Source organism: Salvelinus fontinalis, chromosome 25 (genome assembly GCF_029448725.1).
Source record: "Salvelinus fontinalis isolate EN_2023a chromosome 25, ASM2944872v1, whole genome shotgun sequence".
In the NCBI taxonomy this organism is placed as follows: Eukaryota; Metazoa; Chordata; class Actinopteri; order Salmoniformes; family Salmonidae; genus Salvelinus; species Salvelinus fontinalis.
The window spans coordinates 23284024-23307223 of record NC_074689.1 but is presented as its reverse complement, the minus strand read 5'-3'; the positions used below and the strand labels follow the sequence as shown (position 1 = coordinate 23307223).

The 23200-nt window shown below is 45.6% G+C and overlaps 1 protein-coding gene across 1 annotated transcript in view; it reads right to left on the bottom strand.

Annotated features, from left to right (window-relative positions):
- The window catches only part of LOC129823001 (V-set and transmembrane domain-containing protein 2A-like), a 36365-nt gene extending 15029 nt beyond the window's left edge, over positions 1-21336 (bottom strand). Inside the window, exons 1-2 of the mRNA XM_055881652.1 lie at positions 20691-21336; positions 16846-17015 (exon numbers count right to left, since the gene is read on the bottom strand). Of these exons, the coding sequence (XP_055737627.1) occupies positions 16846-17015; positions 20691-20769 (249 nt within the window). The 5' untranslated portion in view covers positions 20770-21336. The remainder of the gene's footprint in view (positions 1-16845; positions 17016-20690) is intronic.
- Positions 21337-23200: the final 1864 nt, after the last annotated feature.

The following is a 23200-nucleotide window of genomic DNA, read 5'->3' as shown; positions in this document are numbered from 1 at the left end:
GCATGAACGTGCCTTAGGCATGCTGCAAGGAGGCATGAGGACTGCAAATGTGGCCACGGCAATAAATTGCAATGTCCGTACTGTGAGACGCCTAAGACAGCGCTACAGGGAGAAAGGATGGACAGCTGATCGTCCTCGTAGTGGCAGACCACGTGTAAGAACACCTGCACAGGATCGGACATCCAAACATCAAATCCAGGATACAGGATGGCAACAACAACTGCCCGAGTTACACCAGGAACACATAATCCCTCCATCAATGCTCAGACTGTCCGCAATATGCTGAGAGATGCTGGACTGAGGGCTTGTAGGCCTGTTGTAAGGCAGGTCCTCACCAGACATCACTGGCAACAACGTCGCCTATGGGCACAAACCCACCGTCGCTGGACCAGACAGGACTGGCAAAAATTGCTCTTCACTGACGAGTTGCGCTTTTGTCTCACCAGGGTTGATGGTCGGATTCACGTTTATCGTCGAAGGAATGAGCGTTACACCGAGGCCTATACTCTGGAGCGGGATCGATTTGGAGGTGGAGGGTCCATCTTGGTCTGGGGTGGTGTGTAACAGCATCATCGGACTGAGCTTGTTGTCATTGCAGGCAATCTCAACTCATTTCAACTGTGCGTTACAGGGAAGACATCCTCCTCCCTCATGTGGTACCCTTCATGCAGGCTCATCCTGCCATGACCCTCCAGCATGACAATTCCACCAGCCAAACTGCTCGTTTTGTGTGTGATTTCCTGCAAGACAGGAATGTCAGTGTTCTGCCATGGCCAGCGAAGAGCCCGGATCTCAATCCCATTGAGCACGTCTGGAACCTGTTGGATCGGAGGGTGAGGGCTAGGGCCATTCCCCCCCAGAAATGTCCGGGAACTTGCAGGTGCCTTGGTGGAAGAGTGGGGTAACATCTCACAGCAAGAACTGGTAAATCTGGTCCAGTCCATGAGGAGGAAATGCACTGCAGTACTTAATGCAGCTGGTGGCCACACCAGATACTGACTGTTACTTTTGATTTTTACCCAAACCTTTGTTCAGGATCGAATTATTCCATTTCTATTAGTCACATGTCTGTGGAACTTGTTCAGTTTTTGTCTCAGTTGTTGAATCTTGTTATGTTCATAGAAATATGAATAATTTTCCTGAAAATAAACACAGTTGACGGTGAGAGGACATTTCTTTTTTTGCTGAGTTTAGAATGTGTAAAAATCCATTACACAACAACATGCCATAACCTGTCACCATATCTCTCAATGTAATGGTGTTGAGGCAACATATTGTCAGTAAGAGCAGCAGGGGTGCATGGATGATTGATAGCTCTAGCCCTCAAATATATAGATAGCTGGTCTGCTCTATGATAGACAGCCTGAAATTACTTGTTTCAGTCACCGAAAGTGGTTTCTCTCTTCTCCCACCTGAGAGCAAGGAAACCCAAGATTTCTTCTCCAAAGTAGATATTTATATTGCTCTGACTTTGACCCTGCATTTCAGACAGCTAAGAAAACCCCAACTGTGTCATTGTGAACAGATACAGTATGGTCGTGATGTATGTCTGTTGAGCAAACAAAAACCCCACAACTTTCCAAGGCAGAGAAAATTTAAGTGACGAAGCAGCAGGGGTGGAAATTAGGCTAGCACATGGCCGACGTGAGTAAGACATTTAAGAGTGTTAACCCTCGCAAGGCTGCCGGCCCAGACTGCATCCCAAGTCGCATCCTCAGAGCATGCGCAGACCAGCTGATTGGAGTGTTTGAGCACCCGAGCCACTGCCTGTTCACCCCGCTATCAAATCAAATCATCCAGAAGGTGAGGTCAGTACAGGTACATCAAAGCTGGGACCGAGAGACTGAAAAACAGCTTCTATCTCAAGGCCATCAGACTGTTAAATAGCCATCACTTGCTGGCTACCACCCGGTTACTCAACCCTGCACCTTAGAGGCTACTGCCCTATATACATAGACATGGAATCACTGGCCACTTTAATAATGTTACTCAACCCTGCATCTTAGAGGCTGCTGCCCTATATACATAGACATGGAATCACTGGCCACTTTAATAATGGAACACTAGTCACTTTAATAATGTTTACATAATGCTTTACTCATCTCATATGTATATACTGTATTCTATTCTACTGTATTTTAGTCAATGCCACTCTGACATTACTCGTCGTCATATTTATATATTTCTTAATTCCATTGTTATACTTTTAGACTTGTGTGTATTGTTGTGAATTGTTAGATACTACTGCAATGTTGGAGCTAGGAACACAAGCATTTAACATCTGCTAAAAAATGTGTGTGTGACCAATAACATTTGATTTGATGTTAAAAATTGGTAAAGTTCGATTTTTATATCAAACAAATAACCTTCAATTCATTGCATTTTCATCTTTTATGAAAGTTAAAAGAAACCAATAAATACACTTAATGAATAACATTTAATTTTTCTAATTATCTTTCTCAAAAACGTTTGTATATTATCCAATACCAAAATCATTACTCTTCGTTGTTTGTTCCCAATATTTTACAGTTACTCTGTGACCCCACAAGGGGTCGTGACCCCGACTTTGAATACCACTGCACTAGTCCAAGGATAGTCATTTTCAGACAGAGTTACTAAAAAATGTGCCAAACTAGCCCGAGATGCCTTTTACATTTTCGTGTAGCAGACCCGGCCTAGTAGAAATTGTAGTCTACTAGCCCGGATGGCCAGTGTCAAAAATAATTTAAAGTACTACATTAACTCGTTTTTTGGAGTATCTGTACTTTAGTTTAATATTTATATTTTAGAAAATGTTTACTTTTACTTCACTACATTCCTAAAGAAAATAATATAAGTTTGACTCCATACATTTTCCCTGACACCCAAAGTACTTGTAACATTTTGAATGCTAGGCAGGACAGGAAAATGGTCCAATTCACACACTTATCAACAGAACATCCCTGGTCCTCCCTACTGCCTCTGATCTGGAGGACTCAGGAAACAGAGAACATCCCTGGTCATCCCTACTGCCTCTGATCTGGAGGACTCACTAAACAGATAACATCCCTGGTCATCCCTACTGCCTCTGATCTGGAGGACTCACTAGAACAGAGAACATCCCTGGTCATCCCTACTGCCTCTGATCTGGAGGACTCACTAGAACAGAGAACATCCCTGGTCATCCCTACTGCCTCTGATCTGGAGGACTCACTAGAACAGAGAACATCCCTGGTCATCCCTACTGCCTCTGATCTGGTGGACTCACTAGAACAGAGAACATCCCTGGTCATCTCTACGGCCTCTGATCTGGAGGACTCACTAAACAGATAACATCCCTGGTCATCCCTACTGCCTCTGATCTGGTGGACTCACTAAACAGATAACATCTCTGGTCATCCCTACTGCCTCTGATCTGGAGGACTCACTAGAACAGAGAACATCCCTGGTCATCCCTAGTGCCTCTGATCTGGAGGACTCACTAAACAGAGAACATCTCTGGTCATCCCTACTGCCTCTGATCTGGAGGATTCACTAAACAGAGAACATCCCTGCTCATCCCTCTGCCTCTGATCTGGTGGACTCACTAAACAGAGAACATCCCTGGTCATCCCTACTGCCTCTGATCTGGAGGACTCACTAAACAGAAAACATCCCTGGTCATCCCTACTGCCTCTGATCTGGAGGACTCACTAAACAGAGAACATCCCTGGTCATCCCTGCCGCCTCTGATCTGGAGGACTCACTAAACAGAGAACATCCCTGGTCATCCCTACTGCCTCTGATCTGGTGGACTCACTAAACAGAGAACATCCCTGGTCATCCCTACTGCCTCTGATCTGGAGGACTCACTAAACAGAGAACATCCCTGGTCATCCCTACTGCCTCTGATCTGGTGGACTCACTAAACAGATAACATCCCTGGTCATCCCTACTGCCTCTGATCTGGTGGACTCACTAAACAGATAACATCCCTGGTCATCCCTCCTGCCTCTGATCTGGTGGATTCACTAAACAGATAACATCCCTGGTCATCCCTACTGCCTCTGATCTGGAGGACTCACTAAACAGAGAACATCCCTGGTCATCCCTGCCGCCTCTGATCTGGAGGATTCACTAAACACAAATGCTTCGTTTGTAAATGATGTCTGTGTGTTGGAGTGTGCCTCTGGCTATCTGTAAAAAAACTAAAAAACAAGAACAATCGTGCCCTCTGGTTTGCTTAATATAAGGAATATTAAATTATTAATACTATTACTTTTGATACTCAAGTATATTTTAGCAATTAAATTTACTTTTAATAATTAAAGAAAAATGTGTCTATTGTTGACGCAGTCCTAAAATGTTTTGCTTGTCAGCAATCAACTTTTCAAGATATGTAACTTTCAAAATACAGAAATCCTCCCCTACGATGCATTTTACGTCATATGATGCAAAAAGCATCATAAACGGATGATTTAAAAAAAAATGTAAGTTACATATCTTGAAATCTTGATTGTCAATAATGGACGAATGAAACAAACACTAAAAGATGTGGTGAAATTTTTCATTAAGTATAATTAAAACCAAATACTTTTAGAGTTTTACTCAAGTAGTATTTTACTGGGTGACTTTATACTTGAGTAATTTTCTATTACGGTATCTTTACTTTTACTCAAGTATGACATTGGGTACTTTATCCACCCCTGTTACGTTCCATCACTGAGAAACTTTTTCTGCTGAATACGTCCTTTGCCTTTTTCTCTGTCAGACTTAAAATGCGTGTCACAAAACGAGGCCGCGTACCCTTGAAATGCTTGATATCAAAAATTGGTGTCTCGGTCATAATCCGTCAGTAAATACATTTTCCCTGGGAGTCCTAATTAGGCGCTTAATTCCAAACTCTTGTTGCTCGCTCATCTCCAAAGGCACCATGGGAAAATTGCACTCAATATGAGTCCAACTGTTAAGCAGGAAGCTCTAAACAACTAACTGATGTTTCATCTAGGCGATTTCTGACTACATTTACCATGGTAACCTGGTTGGCATCGTGGACACAGGTGCCTAGCAACACAGTACAGTCTGGTGTGAGTGTGTCAAGGTGGAGGGACTGTCAACACAGTACAGTCTGGTGTGAGTGTGTCAAGGTGGAGGGACTGTCAACACAGTACAGTCTGGTGTGAGTGTGTCAAGGTGGAGGGACTGTCAACACAGTACAGTCTGGTGTGAGTGTGTCAAGGTGGAGGGACTGTCAACACAGTACAGTCTGGTGTGAGTGTGTCAAGGTGGAGGGACTGTCAACACAGTACAGTCTGGTGTGAGTGTGTCAAGGTGGAGGGACTGTCAACACAGTACAGTCTGGTGTGAGTGTGTCAAGGTGGAGGGACTGTCAGAGGGGATGTGAATTGAGTGTTGACCTGTGTAACCCTCCAGTCTTAGCTCAGCTAAGTATTTATTCTCTTGGACGTTTCCTGTTCATCACAAAGGACACAATGGTCCATCCGCTGATAGCTGTTATGTTCAGCTTGTGCCCTGCACCCTGTCCATTAGAGTTAAGTCAGTACAGGTGTGAGTCATACGCATTAACAAAGTATACCAAGGAAGTCAGGAAATGGGCGTTTGATGAGACCTGACCTTAACAATTGAGGGCACAACTGATACGAGGATTATTGGCAGCGACAATATATGATTACATATCACAGTGTGATCAGTGCCATACTGTTCCGCTAGACCATACATTACTGTGATATCCCCCAAACCAATATCCACTAAGCAATTAAAGGATGAATCAATGCCCTGAATCAGGATCTCTCTCTCTCTCTCTCTCTCTCTCTCTCTCTCTCTCTCTCTCTCGTTCTCTCTCTCTCTCGTTCTCTCTCTCTCTCGTTCTCTCTCTCTCTTGTTCTCTCTCTCTCTCGTTCTCTCTCTCTCTCTCTCTCTCTCTGCTCCTTCCCTTCCTCCAGGTTCATTTGAAGCTGATAGGGGGGTAAGACTAAGAGAGACAGAGTGAGAGAGAGAGCGGGATATATATATATAGAGAGAGATAGGTCTGGGAGTTTTGCAGAGGGAGGCTGGCATAGTGGCAAGGTCAATGTCATCTCACACATCAAGGGGATTGGTCATGTTTAATCTAATCAACCACTTTCATATGCAGACACTCACCTATTTTACGCTTCTGTCAGACGTCCACGAGATTCATCTTGAAAACTCCACAATGGGCTCTTCATTTATCTCATTACAGTTGTGTAGCAGCCAGCCTGATACCACTGGACCGCAGTGGGTCACACCTTGAAGTGGAGATATCACTACAATCTCTCGGTAGGGGGAGAACTGCTGGGCCGTATTCCTGAAGCATCTCAGAGTAGGAGGGCTGATCTAGGATCAGGTCCCTCTTGTGAATGTTATAGGACTCATTATAATCTAAAAAGACAAAGTGATCTTAGAACAGCCCTCAAAGGGCTACTTACGCCTACGATCTCCTATTGTAGAAAGGCCTCATGATTAATAACTTACCCCAAATAATGTCATTACAATAAAAATGTTCTTCGTAAAATTGGACTAATCCCTTTAGATTTTCCACTCGGCACGAGGTAACAAATACATTTAGGTCAGGTGCCTGCAACACTTACCTCAAGTGAGGAGACCGCTGGTTGTTGTAGGCCACTGCTCAATGTGTAATCTACATAATTCAATTGAATACGATTCTTAGAAGTGTTCCAACCAGACTTTTAATATATTACTCCAGCAATATTGTTATTTCCTAACTTAGTTTGGTGTGTGTGGATTGCATAAGTTACTTGGTTCAATGTATTAAGGCCTACAACCTACATATCATATCATCAGTACAATAATAAGAATAAATATGATTAAAAGTTACAATAAAGACCAGCGGAAGGGCACTTAGGAACACCTGCCCTTTCCATGACAGAATGCCCAGGTGAATCCAGGTAAAAACTATGATCCCTTATTGATGTCACTTTGTTCAATCCACTTCAATCAGTGTAGATGAAGGGGGAGGAGACAGGTTAAAGAAGGATTTTTTTAACCTTCAGCCAATTGAGACATGGATTCTGTATGTGTACCATTCAGTGAATGTATGGGCAAGATTTAAGTTCTATTGAACAGGGTATGGTAGTAGGTGCCAGGCACACCCGGTTTGTGTCAAGAACTGCAACGCTGCTGGGTTTTCACTCTCAGTTTCCCGTATGTGTCAAGAATGGTCCACCACACCAAAGGACATCCAGTCAACTTGACACAACTGTGGGAAGCGTTGAAGTCAACATGGGTCAGCATCCCTGTGGAACGCTTTCGACACCTTGCAGAGTCCATGCCGCCTTAGTGTTTTGTACACTCAGTGTATATCAAGATGTCCTTTCGAAGCAGACTTATGACTGACATCTTAAAGCCATATGAATGTACAGAACTAGCCATTTGAAAAAGCATGTCATATCAGAAGGATACTTGCTTTAATATTGATCTATGCAGTGGACAAAAAAACACACACACATCTACCCGCGCATCGATTCTATTTGTGATTCTGTCACACTGCAGTTCTGGAACCTATACAACTTTTAACCTCCATCTTTGCCTTCTCCCTGTAATCCTCCCTGGAACCCAGCATCCTGGGCAGCCAATCATCTAAATCCGTGTTTAATTTCCTGTCCCTATGCGATACATATAAGCCCTTTCCTGCCTGTGCTTTCTATCATTGTAGACAATCTGGATATGATTGAGAAACATCGTGTGTTGCTGATGTTTCAAAATGGCCATAAGGGGGTCACGAGCAAAAATGTCACATAACTGCAGGGGTTCTTGTCTTTGTCGGATTAAATCATCTCTGGATCTCAAAAGGATACGGTGTTTGTGTTGTCCCTTGAACAATATGTGTTGTAGTGATGCTTGCAACTTTTTGTCACTTGTCATGTCAGATGCAACGGCTCAACAACATCAGTTAGTCACGTATGAGTGTACACACACAAACACACACACACACACAGCATACACACATGAATACACCTGCAGCCAATGTTTCCCCCCTTCCTTTCGTCTCCCGTTGAGTTGGTGGATCAATTGCTAGTCATTCTCTGACTGTGCCCAATCTCTGACTGTGCCCAAAAAGTGAGCCTGTGTTTTGATCCAGTAGATAGAATTGGAGGATGCTGGCTGTGCATGCCAGACAACGCCTTCTCTCTCGAGCTCATGTTTAGTCGGAGCTGCCTCGTGTTTGTAGAATTTTCTTTCTCATTTCTGACCAAATATGTCCGTAAAGCCAGAGACATCCCTCTCTATGCTGCTCTACAAGACTGTCTTAGTTATATTTCTTCCTACAAATCACCTCTGTTTGGCGTCTTTGGACCAAAGCCCCTTGGACACTGCTCAGAGCCATGCAACCAATGGATATAGCACTCAATAAGCATACCCATTGATATGAGCACTGAGTTTCTGCAGGGAATTCTCTGAATTGATGTTGAAAACAAGATGGCTGTTAAATCTTTTAACTTGCCCAATGGCACCTCTAGGTGGTCTAATTAATCTGGCCTAACACATGGCAGGTTTACACAGGAGACATCCTCACACTCTTGGACTTTCTGACACACTAGTTAGTTACTGTGATCCCCCCAGTGGCTCACAAGGCCCGCCCGAGGGGCCCTGAGTGAAAGATGAAATTGTGTCACGTTGACAAAAAAAGTACTGAGAGGAAATGATTACAGTACAATAGTTGTAGCAAAGTATTTTTAAAGTATCCGTTAGCTTCGCAACACCAATTGGGACCACACCAGCCATGAGGATAAGTATCTAATGGAACTCTGTGTTGAAAGCCTCTGTTTCAATTAATCTTTTGGAAGACATTTTGCAATGATTACCTGCAACCCCCCCCCCCCCCCCCCATCATTGACTGATTGGTCCAATAATGATAATACTTAGCAAGAACCATCCCACAGCGTGTGGCTCTTGTTATTTCCCAGGAGCCCTTGCAAACGTATCGCTCCATAACTTCTCCATGTTCTCTCACCCATCTCTTTATCAAGCTTCCCTTCAAATTAATTGACTCCTACCAAAGTCACTCATGGCCCAATAATTGAGTCATTCCAAATGAGAAATCAGTAATGTTATTGACACACTGTAATACGGGCTCTCCATTAGGTTGAAGTAGCAGAGGGAAAAGACAAGCGGATGGAATACAGGACATTATGTTGAAGTAGCAGGGGAAAAGACAAGCGGATAGAAAGCAGGACATTAGGTTGAAGTAGCAGAGGGAAAAGACAAGCGGATGGAATACAGGACATTATGTTGAAGTAGCAGGGAAAAGACAAGCGGATAGAAAGCAGGACATTATGTTGAAGTAGCAGAGGGAACAGACAAGCGGATAGAAAGCAGGACATAACCTACATGCACTATGGCCAGGCAGGAAGCCTAGCGGTCATTGGGCCAGTAACCCGAAAGCTGCTAGTTTGAATCGCCGAGCCGACAAAGTGAAAAGTCTGTCGTGGTGCCCTTAAAGCAAAGCACTTCCTCCTAATTGCTTCACAGTCACAACTGATAACGTCTGGCCATGACCCCATTCTCAGTGGGAGTTGGGATATGGAAAGAAGCACATTTTCAAACAGGACAAATATAAAAACTCACCAAATGATTACTTTATTATACTACAAGTTCCCCACCACTGACACCTTGGTCATGTGATCCTGGAAACATTCTATCCATTAGAGCTGTGTGTCTGTCTCAAAATGAGACCGGAGTCGATGGGAGGCTGTGCATTGTATTGGCTATGCATGTTATCACACTACGTGGACAACCCTTCAAACTACTGGATTCAGCTATTTCAGCCACAACTTTTGCTGACAGGTGTATAAAATCAAGCACACAGCCATGTAATCTCCATAGACACACATTGGCAGTAGAATTACCTTAATGAAATGCTCAGTGACATTCATTGTGGCACCATCATAGGATGCCACCTTTCCAACAATTCAGTTCGTAAAATGTCTGCCCTGCTAATGCTGTCCCAGTCAACTGTAAGTGCTGTTATTGTGAAATGGAAATGTCTAGGAGCAACAACGGCTCAGCCGCTAAGTGGTAGGCCACACAAGATCACAGAAATGGAGTGTTGAAGCGAATTTCTCATAAAAATCATCGGTCCTCGGTTGCAACACACTACCGAGTTCCAAACTGCCTCTGGAAGCAACGTCCACACAAGAACTGTTCGTCGGGAGCTTCATGAAATGGGTTTCCATGGCCAAACAGCAGCACACAAGCCAAAGATCAGCATGCGCAATGCCAAGCAGTAAAACTCGCCGCCATTGGACTCTGGAGCAGTGAAAATGCGTTCTTTGGAGTGATGAATCGCGCTTCACCATCTGGCAGTCCGACGGACAAATCTGGGTTTGGAGAACGCTACTTGCCCGGATGCATCAAGTTTGGCGGAGAAGGAATAATGGTCTCAGGCACTTTTTCATGGTTCGGGCCCCTTATTTCCAGTGAAAGGAAATTGTAACGCTTCAGCATACAATGATAATCTCTCCTCACTAATGCTCTTCTGGCTGAATGGTAGCACGTTTCCACAGCAGTGTGGAGGCTAATAAAACACCAAAGGGGGGACCAACTCCATATTAATGCCCATGATTTTGGAATGAGATGTTCGACAAGCAGGTGTCCAAATAATTTGTGTATTTAGGACAGAGGGCCAGACAGGGTACAAGGCTTATGGGGCAGTAGGACAGAGGGCCAGACAGGGTACAAGGCTTATGGGGCAGTAGGACAGAGGGCCAGACAGGGTACAAGGCTTATGGGGCAGTAGGGCAGAGGGCCAGACAGGGTACAAGGCTTATGGGGCAGTAGGGCAGAGGGCCAGACAGGGTACAAGGCTTATGGGGCAGTAGGACAGAGGGCCAGACAGGGTACAAGGCTTATGGGGCAGTAGGGCAGAGGGCCAGACAGGGTACAAGGCTTATGGGGCAGTAGGGCAGAGGGCCAGACAGGGTACAAGGTTCATGGGGCAGTAGGGCAGAGGGCCAGACAGGGTACAAGGTTCATGGGGCAGTAGGGCAGAGGGCCAGACAGGATACAAGGCTTATGGGGCAGTAGGGCAGAGGGCTAGACAGGGTACAAGGTTCATGGGGCAGTAGGGCAGAGGGCCAGACAGGGTACAAGGTTCGTAGGGCAGAGGGCCAGACAGGGTACAAGGTTCATGGGGCAGTAGGACAGAGGGCCAGACAGGGTACAAGGCTTATGGGGCAGTAGGGCAGAGGGCCAGACAGGGTACAAGGCTTATGGGGCAGTAGGGCAGAGGGCTAGACAGGGTACAAGGCTTATGGGGCAGTAGGACAGAGGGTCAGACAGGGTACAAGGCTTATGGGGCAGTAGGGCAGAGGGTCAGACAGGGTACAAGGCTTATGGGGCAGTAGGGCAGAGGGCCAGACAGGGTACAAGGCTTATGGGGCAGTAGGACAGAGGGCTAGACAGGGTACAAGGTTCATGGGGCAGTAGGGCAGAGGGCCAGACAGGGTACAAGGTTCGTAGGGCAGAGGGCCAGACAGGGTACAAGGTTCATGGGGCAGTAGGACAGAGGGCCAGACAGGGTACAAGGCTTATGGGGCAGTAGGGCAGAGGGCCAGACAGGGTACAAGGCTTATGGGGCAGTAGGGCAGAGGGCTAGACAGGGTACAAGGCTTATGGGGCAGTAGGACAGAGGGTCAGACAGGGTACAAGGCTTATGGGGCAGTAGGGCAGAGGGTCAGACAGGGTACAAGGCTTATGGGGCAGTAGGGCAGAGGGCCAGACAGGGTACAAGGCTTATGGGGCAGTAGGGCAGAGGGCTAGACAGGGTACAAGGCTTATGGGGCAGTAGGGCAGAGGACCAGACAGGGTACAAGGCTTATGGGGCAGTAGGGCAGAGGGCCAGACAGGGTACAAGGCTTATGGGGCAGTAGGGCAGAGGGTCAGACAGGGTACAAGGCTTATGGGGCAGTAGGGCAGAGGGTCAGACAGGGTACAAGGCTTATGGGGCAGTAGGGCAGAGGGCCAGACAGGGTACAAGGCTTATGGGGCAGTAGGGCAGAGGGCTAGACAGGGTACAAGGCTTATGGGGCAGTAGGGCAGAGGGCCAGACAGGGCACAAGGTTTATGGGGCAGTAGGGCAGAGGGCCAGACAGGGTACAAGGCTTATGGGGCAGTAGGGCAGAGGGCCAGACAGGGTACAAGGCTTATGGGGCAGTAGGGCAGAGGGCCAGACAGGGTACAAGGCTTATGGGGCAGTAGGGCAGAGGGCCAGACAGGGTACAAGGCTTATGGGGCAGTAGGGCAGAGGGCCAGACAGGGTACAAGGCTTATGGGGCAGTAGGGCAGAGGGCCAGACAGGGTACAAGGCTTATGGGGCAGTAGGACAGAGGGTCAGAGGGTCAGACAGGATACAAGGCTTATGGGGCAGTAGGACAGAGGGCTAGACAGGGTACAAGGTTTATGGGGCAGTAGGGCAGAGGGCCAGACAGGGTACAAGGCTTATGGGGCAGTAGGGCAGAGGGCCAGACAGGGTACAAGGCTTATGGGGCAGTAGGAGCGAGGGCCAGACAGGGTACAAGGCTTATGGGGCAGTAGGGCAGAGGGCCAGACAGGGTACAAGGCTTATGGGGCAGTAGGGCAGAGGGCCAGACAGGGTACAAGGTTTATGGGGCAGTAGGGCAGAGGGCCAGACAGGGTACAAGGCTTATGGGGCAGTAGGGCAGAGGGCCAGACAGGGTACAAGGCTTATGGGGCAGTAGGAGCGAGGGCCAGACAGGGTACAAGGCTTATGGGGCAGTAGGGCAGAGGGCCAGACAGGGTACAAGGCTTATGGGGCAGTAGGGCAGAGGGCCAGACAGGGTACAAGGCTATTGGGGCAGTAGGGCAGGGGAACAGACAGGGTACAAGGCTTATGGGGCAGTAGGGCAGAGGGCCAGACAGGGTACAAGGCTTATGGGGCAGTAGGACAGAGGGCCAGACAGGGTACAAGGCTTATGGGGCAGGAGGACAGAGGGCCAGACAGGGTACAAGGCTTATGGGGCAGTAGGACAGAGGGCCAGACAGGGTACAAGGCTTATGGGGCAGTAGGGCAGAGGGCCAGACAGGGTACAAGGCTTATGGGGCAGTAGGACAGAGGGCCAGACAGGATACAAGGCTTATGGGGCAGTAGGACAGAGGGTCAGACAGGGTACAAGGCTTATGGGGCAGTAGGACAGAGGGCCAGACAGGGTACAAGGCTTATGGGGCAGTAGGAGCGATGGCCAGACAGGATACAAGGCTTATGGGGCAGTAGGACAGAGGGTCAGACAGGGTACAAGGCTTATGGGGCAGTAGGAGCGATGGCCAGACAGGGTACAAGGCTTATGGGGCAGTAGGAGCGATGGCCAGACAGGATACAAGGCTTATGGGGCAGTAGGACAGAGGGTCAGACAGGGTACAAGGCTTATGGGGCAGTAGGACAGAGGGCCAGACCGGATACAAGGCTTATGGGGCAGTAGGAGCGATGGCCAGACAGGGTACAAGGCTTATGGGGCAGTAGGAGCGATGGCTAGACAGGGTACAAGGCTTATGGGGCAGTAGGAGCGATGGCTAGACAGGGTACAAGGCTTATGGGGCAGTAGGACAGAGGGCCAGACAGGGTACAAGGCTTATGGGGCAGTAGGACAGAGGGCCAGACAGGGTACAAGGCTTATGGGGCAGTAGGGCAGAGGGCCAGACAGGATACAAGGCTTATGGGGCAGTAGGGCAGAGGGCCAGACAGGGTACAAGGCTTATGGGGCAGTAGGGCAGAGGGCCAGACAGGATACAAGGCTTATGGGGCAGTAGGACAGAGGGCCAGACAGGGTACAAGGCTTATGGGGCAGTAGGACAGTAGGACAGAGGGCCAGACAGGGTACAAGGCTTATGGGGCAGTAGGGCAGTAGGGCAGAGGGCCAGACAGGGTACAAGGCTTATGGGGCAGTAGGAGCGATGGCCAGACAGGGTACAAGGCTTATGGGGCAGTAGGGCAGAGGGTCAGAGGGCCAGACAGGGTACAAGGCTTATGGGGCAGTAGGACAGAGGGCCAGACAGGGTACAAGGCTTATGGGGCAGTAGGACAGAGGGCCAGACAGGGTACAAGGCTTATGGGGCAGTAGGAGCGATGGCCAGACAGGGTACAAGGCTTATGGGGCAGTAGGGCAGAGGGTCAGACAGGGTACAAGGCTTATGGGGCAGTAGGACAGAGGGTCAGACAGGGTACAAGGCTTATGGGGCAGTAGGAGCGATGGCCAGACAGGATACAAGGCTTATGGGGCAGTAGGACAGAGGGTCAGACAGGGTACAAGGCTTATGGGGCAGTAGGACAGAGGGCCAGACAGGGTACAAGGCTTATGGGGCAGTAGGAGCGATGGCCAGACAGGATACAAGGCTTATGGGGCAGTAGGACAGAGGGTCAGACAGGGTACAAGGCTTATGGGGCAGTAGGGGCGATGGCCAGACAGGGTACAAGGCTTATGGGGCAGTAGGAGCGATGGCCAGACAGGATACAAGGCTTATGGGGCAGTAGGACAGAGGGTCAGACAGGGTACAAGGCTTATGGGGCAGTAGGACAGAGGGCCAGACCGGATACAAGGCTTATGGGGCAGTAGGAGCGATGGCCAGACAGGGTACAAGGCTTATGGGGCAGTAGGAGCGATGGCTAGACAGGGTACAAGGCTTATGGGGCAGTAGGAGCGATGGCTAGACAGGGTACAAGGCTTATGGGGCAGTAGGACAGAGGGCCAGACAGGGTACAAGGCTTATGGGGCAGTAGGACAGAGGGCCAGACAGGGTACAAGGCTTATGGGGCAGTAGGGCAGAGGGCCAGACAGGGTACAAGGCTTATGGGGCAGTAGGACAGAGGGCCAGACAGGGTACAAGGCTTATGGGGCAGTAGGACAGAGGGCCAGACAGGGTACAAGGCTTATGGGGCAGTAGGGCAGAGGGCCAGACAGGGTACAAGGCTTATGGGGCAGTAGGACAGAGGGCCAGACAGGGTACAAGGCTTATGGGGCAGTAGGACAGAGGGCCAGACAGGGTACAAGGCTTATGGGGCAGTAGGACAGAGGGCCAGACAGGGTACAAGGCTTATGGGGCAGTAGGAGCGATGGCCGGTGAAGGAGATAGTAACTCCAGGTGCAAGAGGCTGGAGTACAGCTATGGATTGTATGTTTCCTGCTGAAACAGGAAATAAGTGCTTTCATTCTTTGATCCACGCCTGACAAGTTTACAGGTCTCACTGAGGACACGTTCTGTATGTCTGTGACTTTCACACTTTGTCTTTAACAGAGAGGAAAACAGAAAAGCAACTTATCTCGTTGACAGAGGCCGTGGCACACAATTGCAATCAATGGGTTTAGGCTTTTTCAATGACCCAGGAAGACACAACTGTTCCCTTGAGAGAGACATCACATTTTCCTTTGCTTATATCAACCCTTAATCCCACACCAAATAGAATTACTAGCGAAGAGGATTGTAAAGATTTATTCTGCGGCCGTGTGGATTAAACAGATAGCGACAGATCCAGCCTTGAGGAGAGATGAATCCTCTCTTCAGCATGAGTAGAGGGATAGACCACCATTTTAGCCCAGTCAAACAAAGCAGAGAGCTTCCAACAATGTCAACCACGACACGTGATAGTGTCACTGGGACTATATCTCACAGACAGCTACAGAACGAACACTGTGATGCCACTGTGATATAGTGGACGTGCTCGCCCTTTAAAGCAGGATTCAGTTATTGTGTTGTTGTCATGGACTGGCCCCTGCAGCACCCTGTGCATGTCTGTTTCACTTTGAATCCTATTTCACTCTTTTTCTCAGCTCTACTTTTTTTCCGTAGCATCTTTTTATAGTCCTCCTCACGACTCCTTGGCTTGTTTTTTTGTCGAAACCCTTTCCTCTCAGGACAAAAACCACTGCTTGTCATTTCAAACAAATACCATGAAAAGAACTAGATCATATGAGCTGCAATGGCGTGGTGAGCATCAATAGCTCCTTCAGCCGACATCTAAGAGTGATAGATCAAACGGATCAAAGCCTTGGCAACGCCAGCATGATGGGTGACAACAATGGACAAGTAATAACTGTTTTAAAGCCATGTGGATATCCAAGAACAGCCTCTCGCTCTCTGCATTGTGGTTTCACTGCGAGGAAGACGAGCATTTAACAAAGGAAACATTTCCTTGTTTGATGTCTGTGATGACAAACTGACAAACTCCCCTAAAATGTACCAGCCATTTCAATAGAGGGAGCAAAATAATACACAAACGCAAAGTAACTGATCATTATTTGCAAGGAAAATCTGTCAAAAGTAGCTCTCCAGTGTAGAAATACATTACAAATGCCAGTCGAGGAGGGTCTCGGTACACTGTTCAGGCTTTAACGAGCCAATTTGCAAGAATGTGTCAGCAAAGTTTTTTCCTGTATGGCCTCTGAGGGTCCTACAATGATAAATGACTATCAGTTCTCTTAACTCTGGCAGAATGGCACTACACACCTCAGACTACATATGCAAGTCACTTAAATTAGCCCTGGGTTAAATCAACTTGGTAAAGACAGGCTGAGATTAAACAGACCAGTATTATTTTACCACTGCATGTTGTGGCAATCTGTTATCAACGTTTATTACAGTAAGTTTTACAGGATAATCTAGGGATTTTAAAAGGCTATGCTCTTGGTAATGATAATCCAATCATGCGAGAATTCACTGAGGTTTCTGTGAGGAATGGGATTATACTAAAACTGCATCACTACGCAGTCATGATTGCAATGTGCAGGGCCAAGACATGTCGTATTTTATAGAAAGTCCCTCTGGAAAAAAAATCCTTTGCTTCTCCCCCCTTTTATTTAGAACAAGTGAAGTGCATACCTCTTCCTCATCATCCTCCTCCTCCTCGCTGCTGGGTTCTTCTGGTGCTCTTATAAACCACCATTGAATCTCTAAGTAAACTGACGTGGTTCCACTCTGGAAGGCGCACGCCATTTCAATGTTTTGACCTTCTTTTACCGTTAGATTGGAGGGGATATCCGTAAACTTTCCTGAAAGATAGAGAAAAACAATCAGTATAATCGCTGTCTGTCCATCTCTCCACAACTACAGCCTACATATAACAAACCTGTCATAGTGTAAGGTACTTCTTTCAACACACGGTAGTTGAGTAAATAAACCCTTACAACAACAACAACAACAACAAATAAACATGAAAGAAAATCCGATCAAGAGAACACATGAAAAACCTGTGTGAAGAAACACGTGAAAGATTTCAAAAAGGAAAGGAAATATATATATTTTCACAGAGTTAGACACGTGGTTTTCGTAGGTGTGACGTTTCACACACGTTTCACATGTGAACAAATCAAGTGGGGAGAAAAGTCACATGGGAAAAACAGACACGTGTGGTTTTTGGACAGGTGAAGTTTCATATGGATTTTTTCACGACTAAGACACGTGGTTTCCCAACATTTCTCATATTATGTTTCACATGCGTGCTTTTGTAACTGGCAGGATTAGAAGCCAGGTCTCCCACTGGAAAATCTGACGTCTTGACCATTAGACCAAACACAAACTTTGACGTTGCATGCAGGGCTACATCATCACATGACCGTGAGCAACTCATGTCCGCTACACTTTTACATGTGAATTTTCACATTTTAATGTCAACCAGGGCTGTCAAACAATTTTAAAAATGCTGTCCAATTCATGGCAGGATTTCCTCCTGTGATTAATCACGATTTATCGCAATTTCCTAATTTGCTTAAATTGAGCTGCAATTTACACATTGTTTTTATACAAAAGCATTACGAGAGTGATTGACGTCTTGATTTTGTTCAAAGTAAAAGTTAGCCTAATCAGATAAATTGACAAACACACTTTAACCTCAAAGTCAACTTGTTCTGATATGGCATTGTTGCAGCAGTATAGCTGTATTGATCATGTATTTAGGATGTTTTCAGTGTATTAACTGGAGTTAACTGATTAACTCTGAGAGCACTAACTCTAACATGTTAAACAGGATGAATAAGGAGATACGGAACTCTAGCTTCTCTGTTCTTTTCATTGGGCTTCTTTTCACGGGGCTTCTTTTCATTGGGCTTCTTTTCACGGGGCTTCTTTTCATTGGGCTTCTTTTCACTGGGCTTCTTTTCATTGGGCTTCTTTTCACTGGGCTTCTTTTCACTGGGCTTCTTTTCACGGGGCTTCTTTTCACGGGGCTTCTTTTCATTGGGCTTCTTTTCACTGGGCTTCTTTTCATTGGGCTTCTTTTCACTGGGCTTCTTTTCATTGGGCTTCTTTTCACGGGGCTTCTTTTCATTGGGCTTCTTTTCACTGGGCTTCTTTTCATTGGGCTTCTTTTCACTGGGCTTCTTTTCACTGGGCTTCTTTTCATTGGGCTTCTTTTCACAGGGCTTCTTTTCACTGGGCTTCTTTTCACTGGGCTTCTTTTCACTGGGCTTCTTTTCACTGGGCTTCTTTTCATTGGGCTTCTTTTCACGGGGCTTCTTTTCATTGGGCTTCTTTTCACTGGGCTTCTTTTCATTGGGCTTCTTTTCACTGGGCTTCTTTTCATTGGGCTTCTTTTCACTGGGCTTCTTTTCACTGGGCTTCTTTTCACGGGGCTTCTTTTCACGGGGCTTCTTTTCACGGGGCTTCTTTTCACGGGGCTTCTTTTCACGGGGCTTCTTTTCATTGGGCTTCTTTTCACTGGGCTTCTTTTCACTGGGCTTCTTTTCACGGGGCTTCTTTTCACGGGGCTTCTTTTCATTGGGCTTCTTTTCACTGGGCTTCTTTTCATTGGGCTTCTTTTCATTGGGCTTCTTTTCACGGGGCTTCTTTTCATTGGGCTTCTTTTCACTGGGCTTCTTTTCACTGGGCTTCTTTTCATTGGGCTTCTTTTCACAGGGCTTCTTTTCACTGGGCTTCTTTTCACTGGGCTTCTTTTCACTGGGCTTCTTTTCACTGGGCTTCTTTTCATTGGGCTTCTTTTCACGGGGCTTCTTTTCATTGGGCTTCTTTTCACTGGGCTTCTTTTCACTGGGCTTCTTTTCAATAGGCTTCTTTTCACTGGGCTTCTTTTCACTGGGCTTCTTTTCACTGGTCACTGACCAGCATATGAGGCATGCACCTGCAGCAGTAGAACTCTGAGATGGATGGCTCAGAAATACTGTAAGAAATTGTATTTTTCAATGCACTTGAATTATTATACTCAGGTAGGCTAAGTGACCTTTTTACAGAATGGCATTACAGAATTTGCAATTCCATATGTTCAAACATTGCTACTGCAACATGCAACAACGTGTGAGAGGAATAACACTATATTTCACCACCACAATTTCACATGTGAAAGTTAAGATTTTCCCGTGAATGTTTCCTTACATGTGAAACTGGAAATGTTACTTTGAAATGTGTTCTCGTGATTGATTTTCACATGTGAAATTGCAATTGAACATGTGAAAGTGACATTTTCACATGAGAAAGTTTTTCACATGTGAAACTGCATATCCGATTTTCATGTGAACCTTTTTAACATCTGTGGAACTGCAAATGTCACATGTGCAACTGTAATTCACATGAGGTGAAAACGTTTTTTTCCCCTCAAATGTGAAAAATGTGGTTTAATTTAATACATGTGAAAGTATGGTTTCACGTGAAATTTAAGCTCAACACGTGCAAACAGTTATTTCACATATGTAAATGCGATTTTGTAAGGGAAGTGTAGGTTAATCGAATTAGTGAAATATATCATGTTAAATGAAGGGGCGTCCTATGTGTCTAGAACTGTCACTGCGATGGGTATCATACCTTGATCATAACATAATCCCTTATAACATATATCAGCCCCTTCTCAAAGAACGGACATATGAGATAAACGTGATTTAACCTTAACACATTTGCCAGATTCACTCTCCAATAACTACAATTCAAATGAATGTGCATAGTGTAATTCAAATAAGACCAGCATAGTATAGCCTAGAGTGCATAGCCTATCTGAATATATATTTAAATGTGAAACATGTTACACTGGTTTAATCCATGAAAACACTCTAAGCATCACAATAACTGTCGTTCAATGTAGCCTACAGTTTTCCCCCCGCAACACTCACTGCGCTTAAAAAAAATAAAACATTTTCTGATCATTTTCAAGGGATAGAGGCTAGGGAGGCAGTGGAAATACCAAGGCATCCAAAGGTAGAGAGAAACCACGAAGGATAGATGCAAACTCTCACTGATATGTCAACAGGGTAACCGTCCAGGTGCTGAAAAATAACTACTGCCCGCTCTACGCCATTCCAACACTGTTTCTGCATATCCGTTACTTTAAATGCATGTCGCGCTCTGTGTCTCTTCAAAGTTATTCTTACAACGATATTAATCTGTGCCTGATAGTCCAACATCTACGTTCTACTAATTATAATAATATTATAAACTACAAAATTATATCCAGGTGTCATTTTAAGCAATCAACAGTTGCGTTTTGTTCATTTGGACAACATTGGATCAAAACTAGGTACTTTTTCTGCATTTATTTTACAGCCCAGAAGTATGTTGCATTTGTTACGTCAATCGTAATATATTCATTATTTAATATCTGCGTCTTGAAGTTATATGCACTTTTAACATGAATTCAAATGCGATGTATATTGTTTTTAACCCAGACGAAGCCCAGAGAGATTAGAATTTATGGAAGTGTTGAAGGGCGATATGTCTCAGCTTACCTTCAAAGCAGAATCCAAATTGTATACATAAACTAGACAATACAACGAATCCAATAAAGTCCTGAGAGGTCCACATCATTACAGATGGATAATGTCACATCAGCCGAGAGAAAAAAAAACGATCTTCCAAAACTGCTCAGCAAATTAAACTGTTGCCAGGCCGATATGCTTGGACACAGAATGGCGAATATGTAACATGCTGGAACAATAGCAAGGCTCCTGAAGTTGTTAGCTTTGCAGAGAGAGAGAGAGCGAGACTGGTGACTGCGCGCTCTGCACAAGGTGTTGTAAAAAATAATAGCCTCTGTTCTCTGCTCTCGGTACAGTACGTGGCTATTCATGCAACGTCAGTGTGCAGTTTCCCTATCGTGTGCTTGGTGTACACACCTCTACACTTTTTCAAAGCCCGTTTTCCACATAATTTCAAATTGCACTAGTCTAGACTTAAAAATATGTAATATAGTAAAGTCATTATCAAACATAGCAGCGGGAGTAGCCTACAAACGATTTTGAAAGCTAGTAATAATTTTAGCATTCATGACAAGATTTGTGTGAGAGATTTGTGTGAGGAGAGCAAAATAGCTCCTCACTTTTCTCCACAACCAAAACATGCCAAATCATTTAAGAGACTGGGTGGGTTGTCACTCAAAACCACATCAAAATGGTATCTGATTCTCAAGTGGTATGTGGCATGAAGAATTTACATATGGAATGTAGGTGTGTCCATCTCATTGAGGGTCGGCTCTAGCCTTTTGAGGGCCCTAAGCGAGATTTGGTTGGGCCCCCCCCCCTCCCTGCAGGCAAAACATTTTTAGTGGCCCCCTCTGATGAAGGCAGAGAAATAAATGTACATTATACAGCTCCTTTCCTGGAATTCTACCCATTTTACCATGAGGTGCAGATACATTTTTTTTTGCAGATTTAAAGCTAATTTCCTGAAAATCTACAAATGTTGCCATGACATATCATGTTAATGATTTCTGAGTGAGAGTGACTAACAACATCAATGGGTAGGCACTTGCCCTGTGTGCTCGGTCAGTATTCAGCCATGATTACTACAAGTTTAGATAGCTGGCTAGACTAACTCACCAATCTAAAAAAAAATGTTAGGTGACGTGAGCTAATTGAGTGACTGTCAATGACTGACATAATAAGAAAAAAAAACTGCTGATGCACAACATATGTTGGACTTGCACCTATTCTAACTCGACCCAGACTCTTTTTTTATAAGTGGCTGGGGGCCCTAAGCGATCGCTTATGTCGCTTACGTTTGGAGCAGGCCCTGCTCATGTTTATTAATAGCTATGCAGTCAGATCTCTGAAACAGGCACAGATCAGACCCACTGGTACAGAGGCTATAAAACAATATTGTAGCCATTGAGGGGGGAGACAGCTGAGACAGGGTTTGAACCAGAGACCCTGCAAGTACAGGTCAATCACAAAAGGCTAATTCCTATGCCATTATAAACTTCTAGGGATAGCACCCTTTTTTTTCAATGTTTGCCTAAAATGACATACCCAAATCTAACTGCCTGTATTTCAGGCCCTGAAGCCTGAGAGATGATCATATTGCTGCCACCATGTAGTGATTGTAGTGATTGAGAGGGAACCCGCCAGAGAAGTGCTTTCCTTGTAACCACAAGGTCAGTGGTTCAAGCTTTACTCCGGCTGTTCTGCCTTAACAATATAGAATCGAAGTTACATAAAATCAGGCTAAATCCAGTTATGTATCATACTGTTGCTGTTGTTGATGATCAGCCACTTTGAGTGAAGCAGAGTGCATCTGAAAATTAAACACTTTTCCAGGGCGATGATGTTTGCAATAATGAACGACATTCACATCCAGCCACGTTCATAAGTGCGCGCTCAACAACAATAATACTTTCTCCCTACTCCTATATTATGTCTATATACAGTTTTGTAAACAATGTACAAATGGTTAAAGTACACAAGGGAAAATAAATAAGCATAAATATGGGTTGTATTTACAATGGTGTTTGTTCTTCACTGGTTGCCCTTGTGGCAACAGGTCACACATCTTGCTGCTGTGATGGCGCACTGTGGAATTTCACCCACTAGATATGGGATTTTATCAACATCGGGTTTGTTTTCGAATTCTTTGTGGATCTGTGTAATCTGAGGGAAATATGTGTCTAATATGGTCATACATTGGGCAGGAGGTTAGGAAGTGCAGCTCAGTTTCCACCTCATTTTGATGGCAGTGTGCACATAGCCTGTCTTCTCTTGAGAGCCAGGTCTGCCTAAAGCTGCCTTCTCAATAGCAAGGCTATTGACTACGTACAGACTCAGTGAGTGACTGAACACCATAGATATTGGTAATGTTGGTGACTGAACACCATAGATACTGGTATTGTTGGTGACTGAGCACCATAGATACTGGTATTGTTGGTGACTGAGCCCATAAATACTGGTAATGTTGGTGACTGAACACCATAAATACTGATAATGTTGGTGATTGAGCACCATAGATACTGGTAATGTTGGTGACT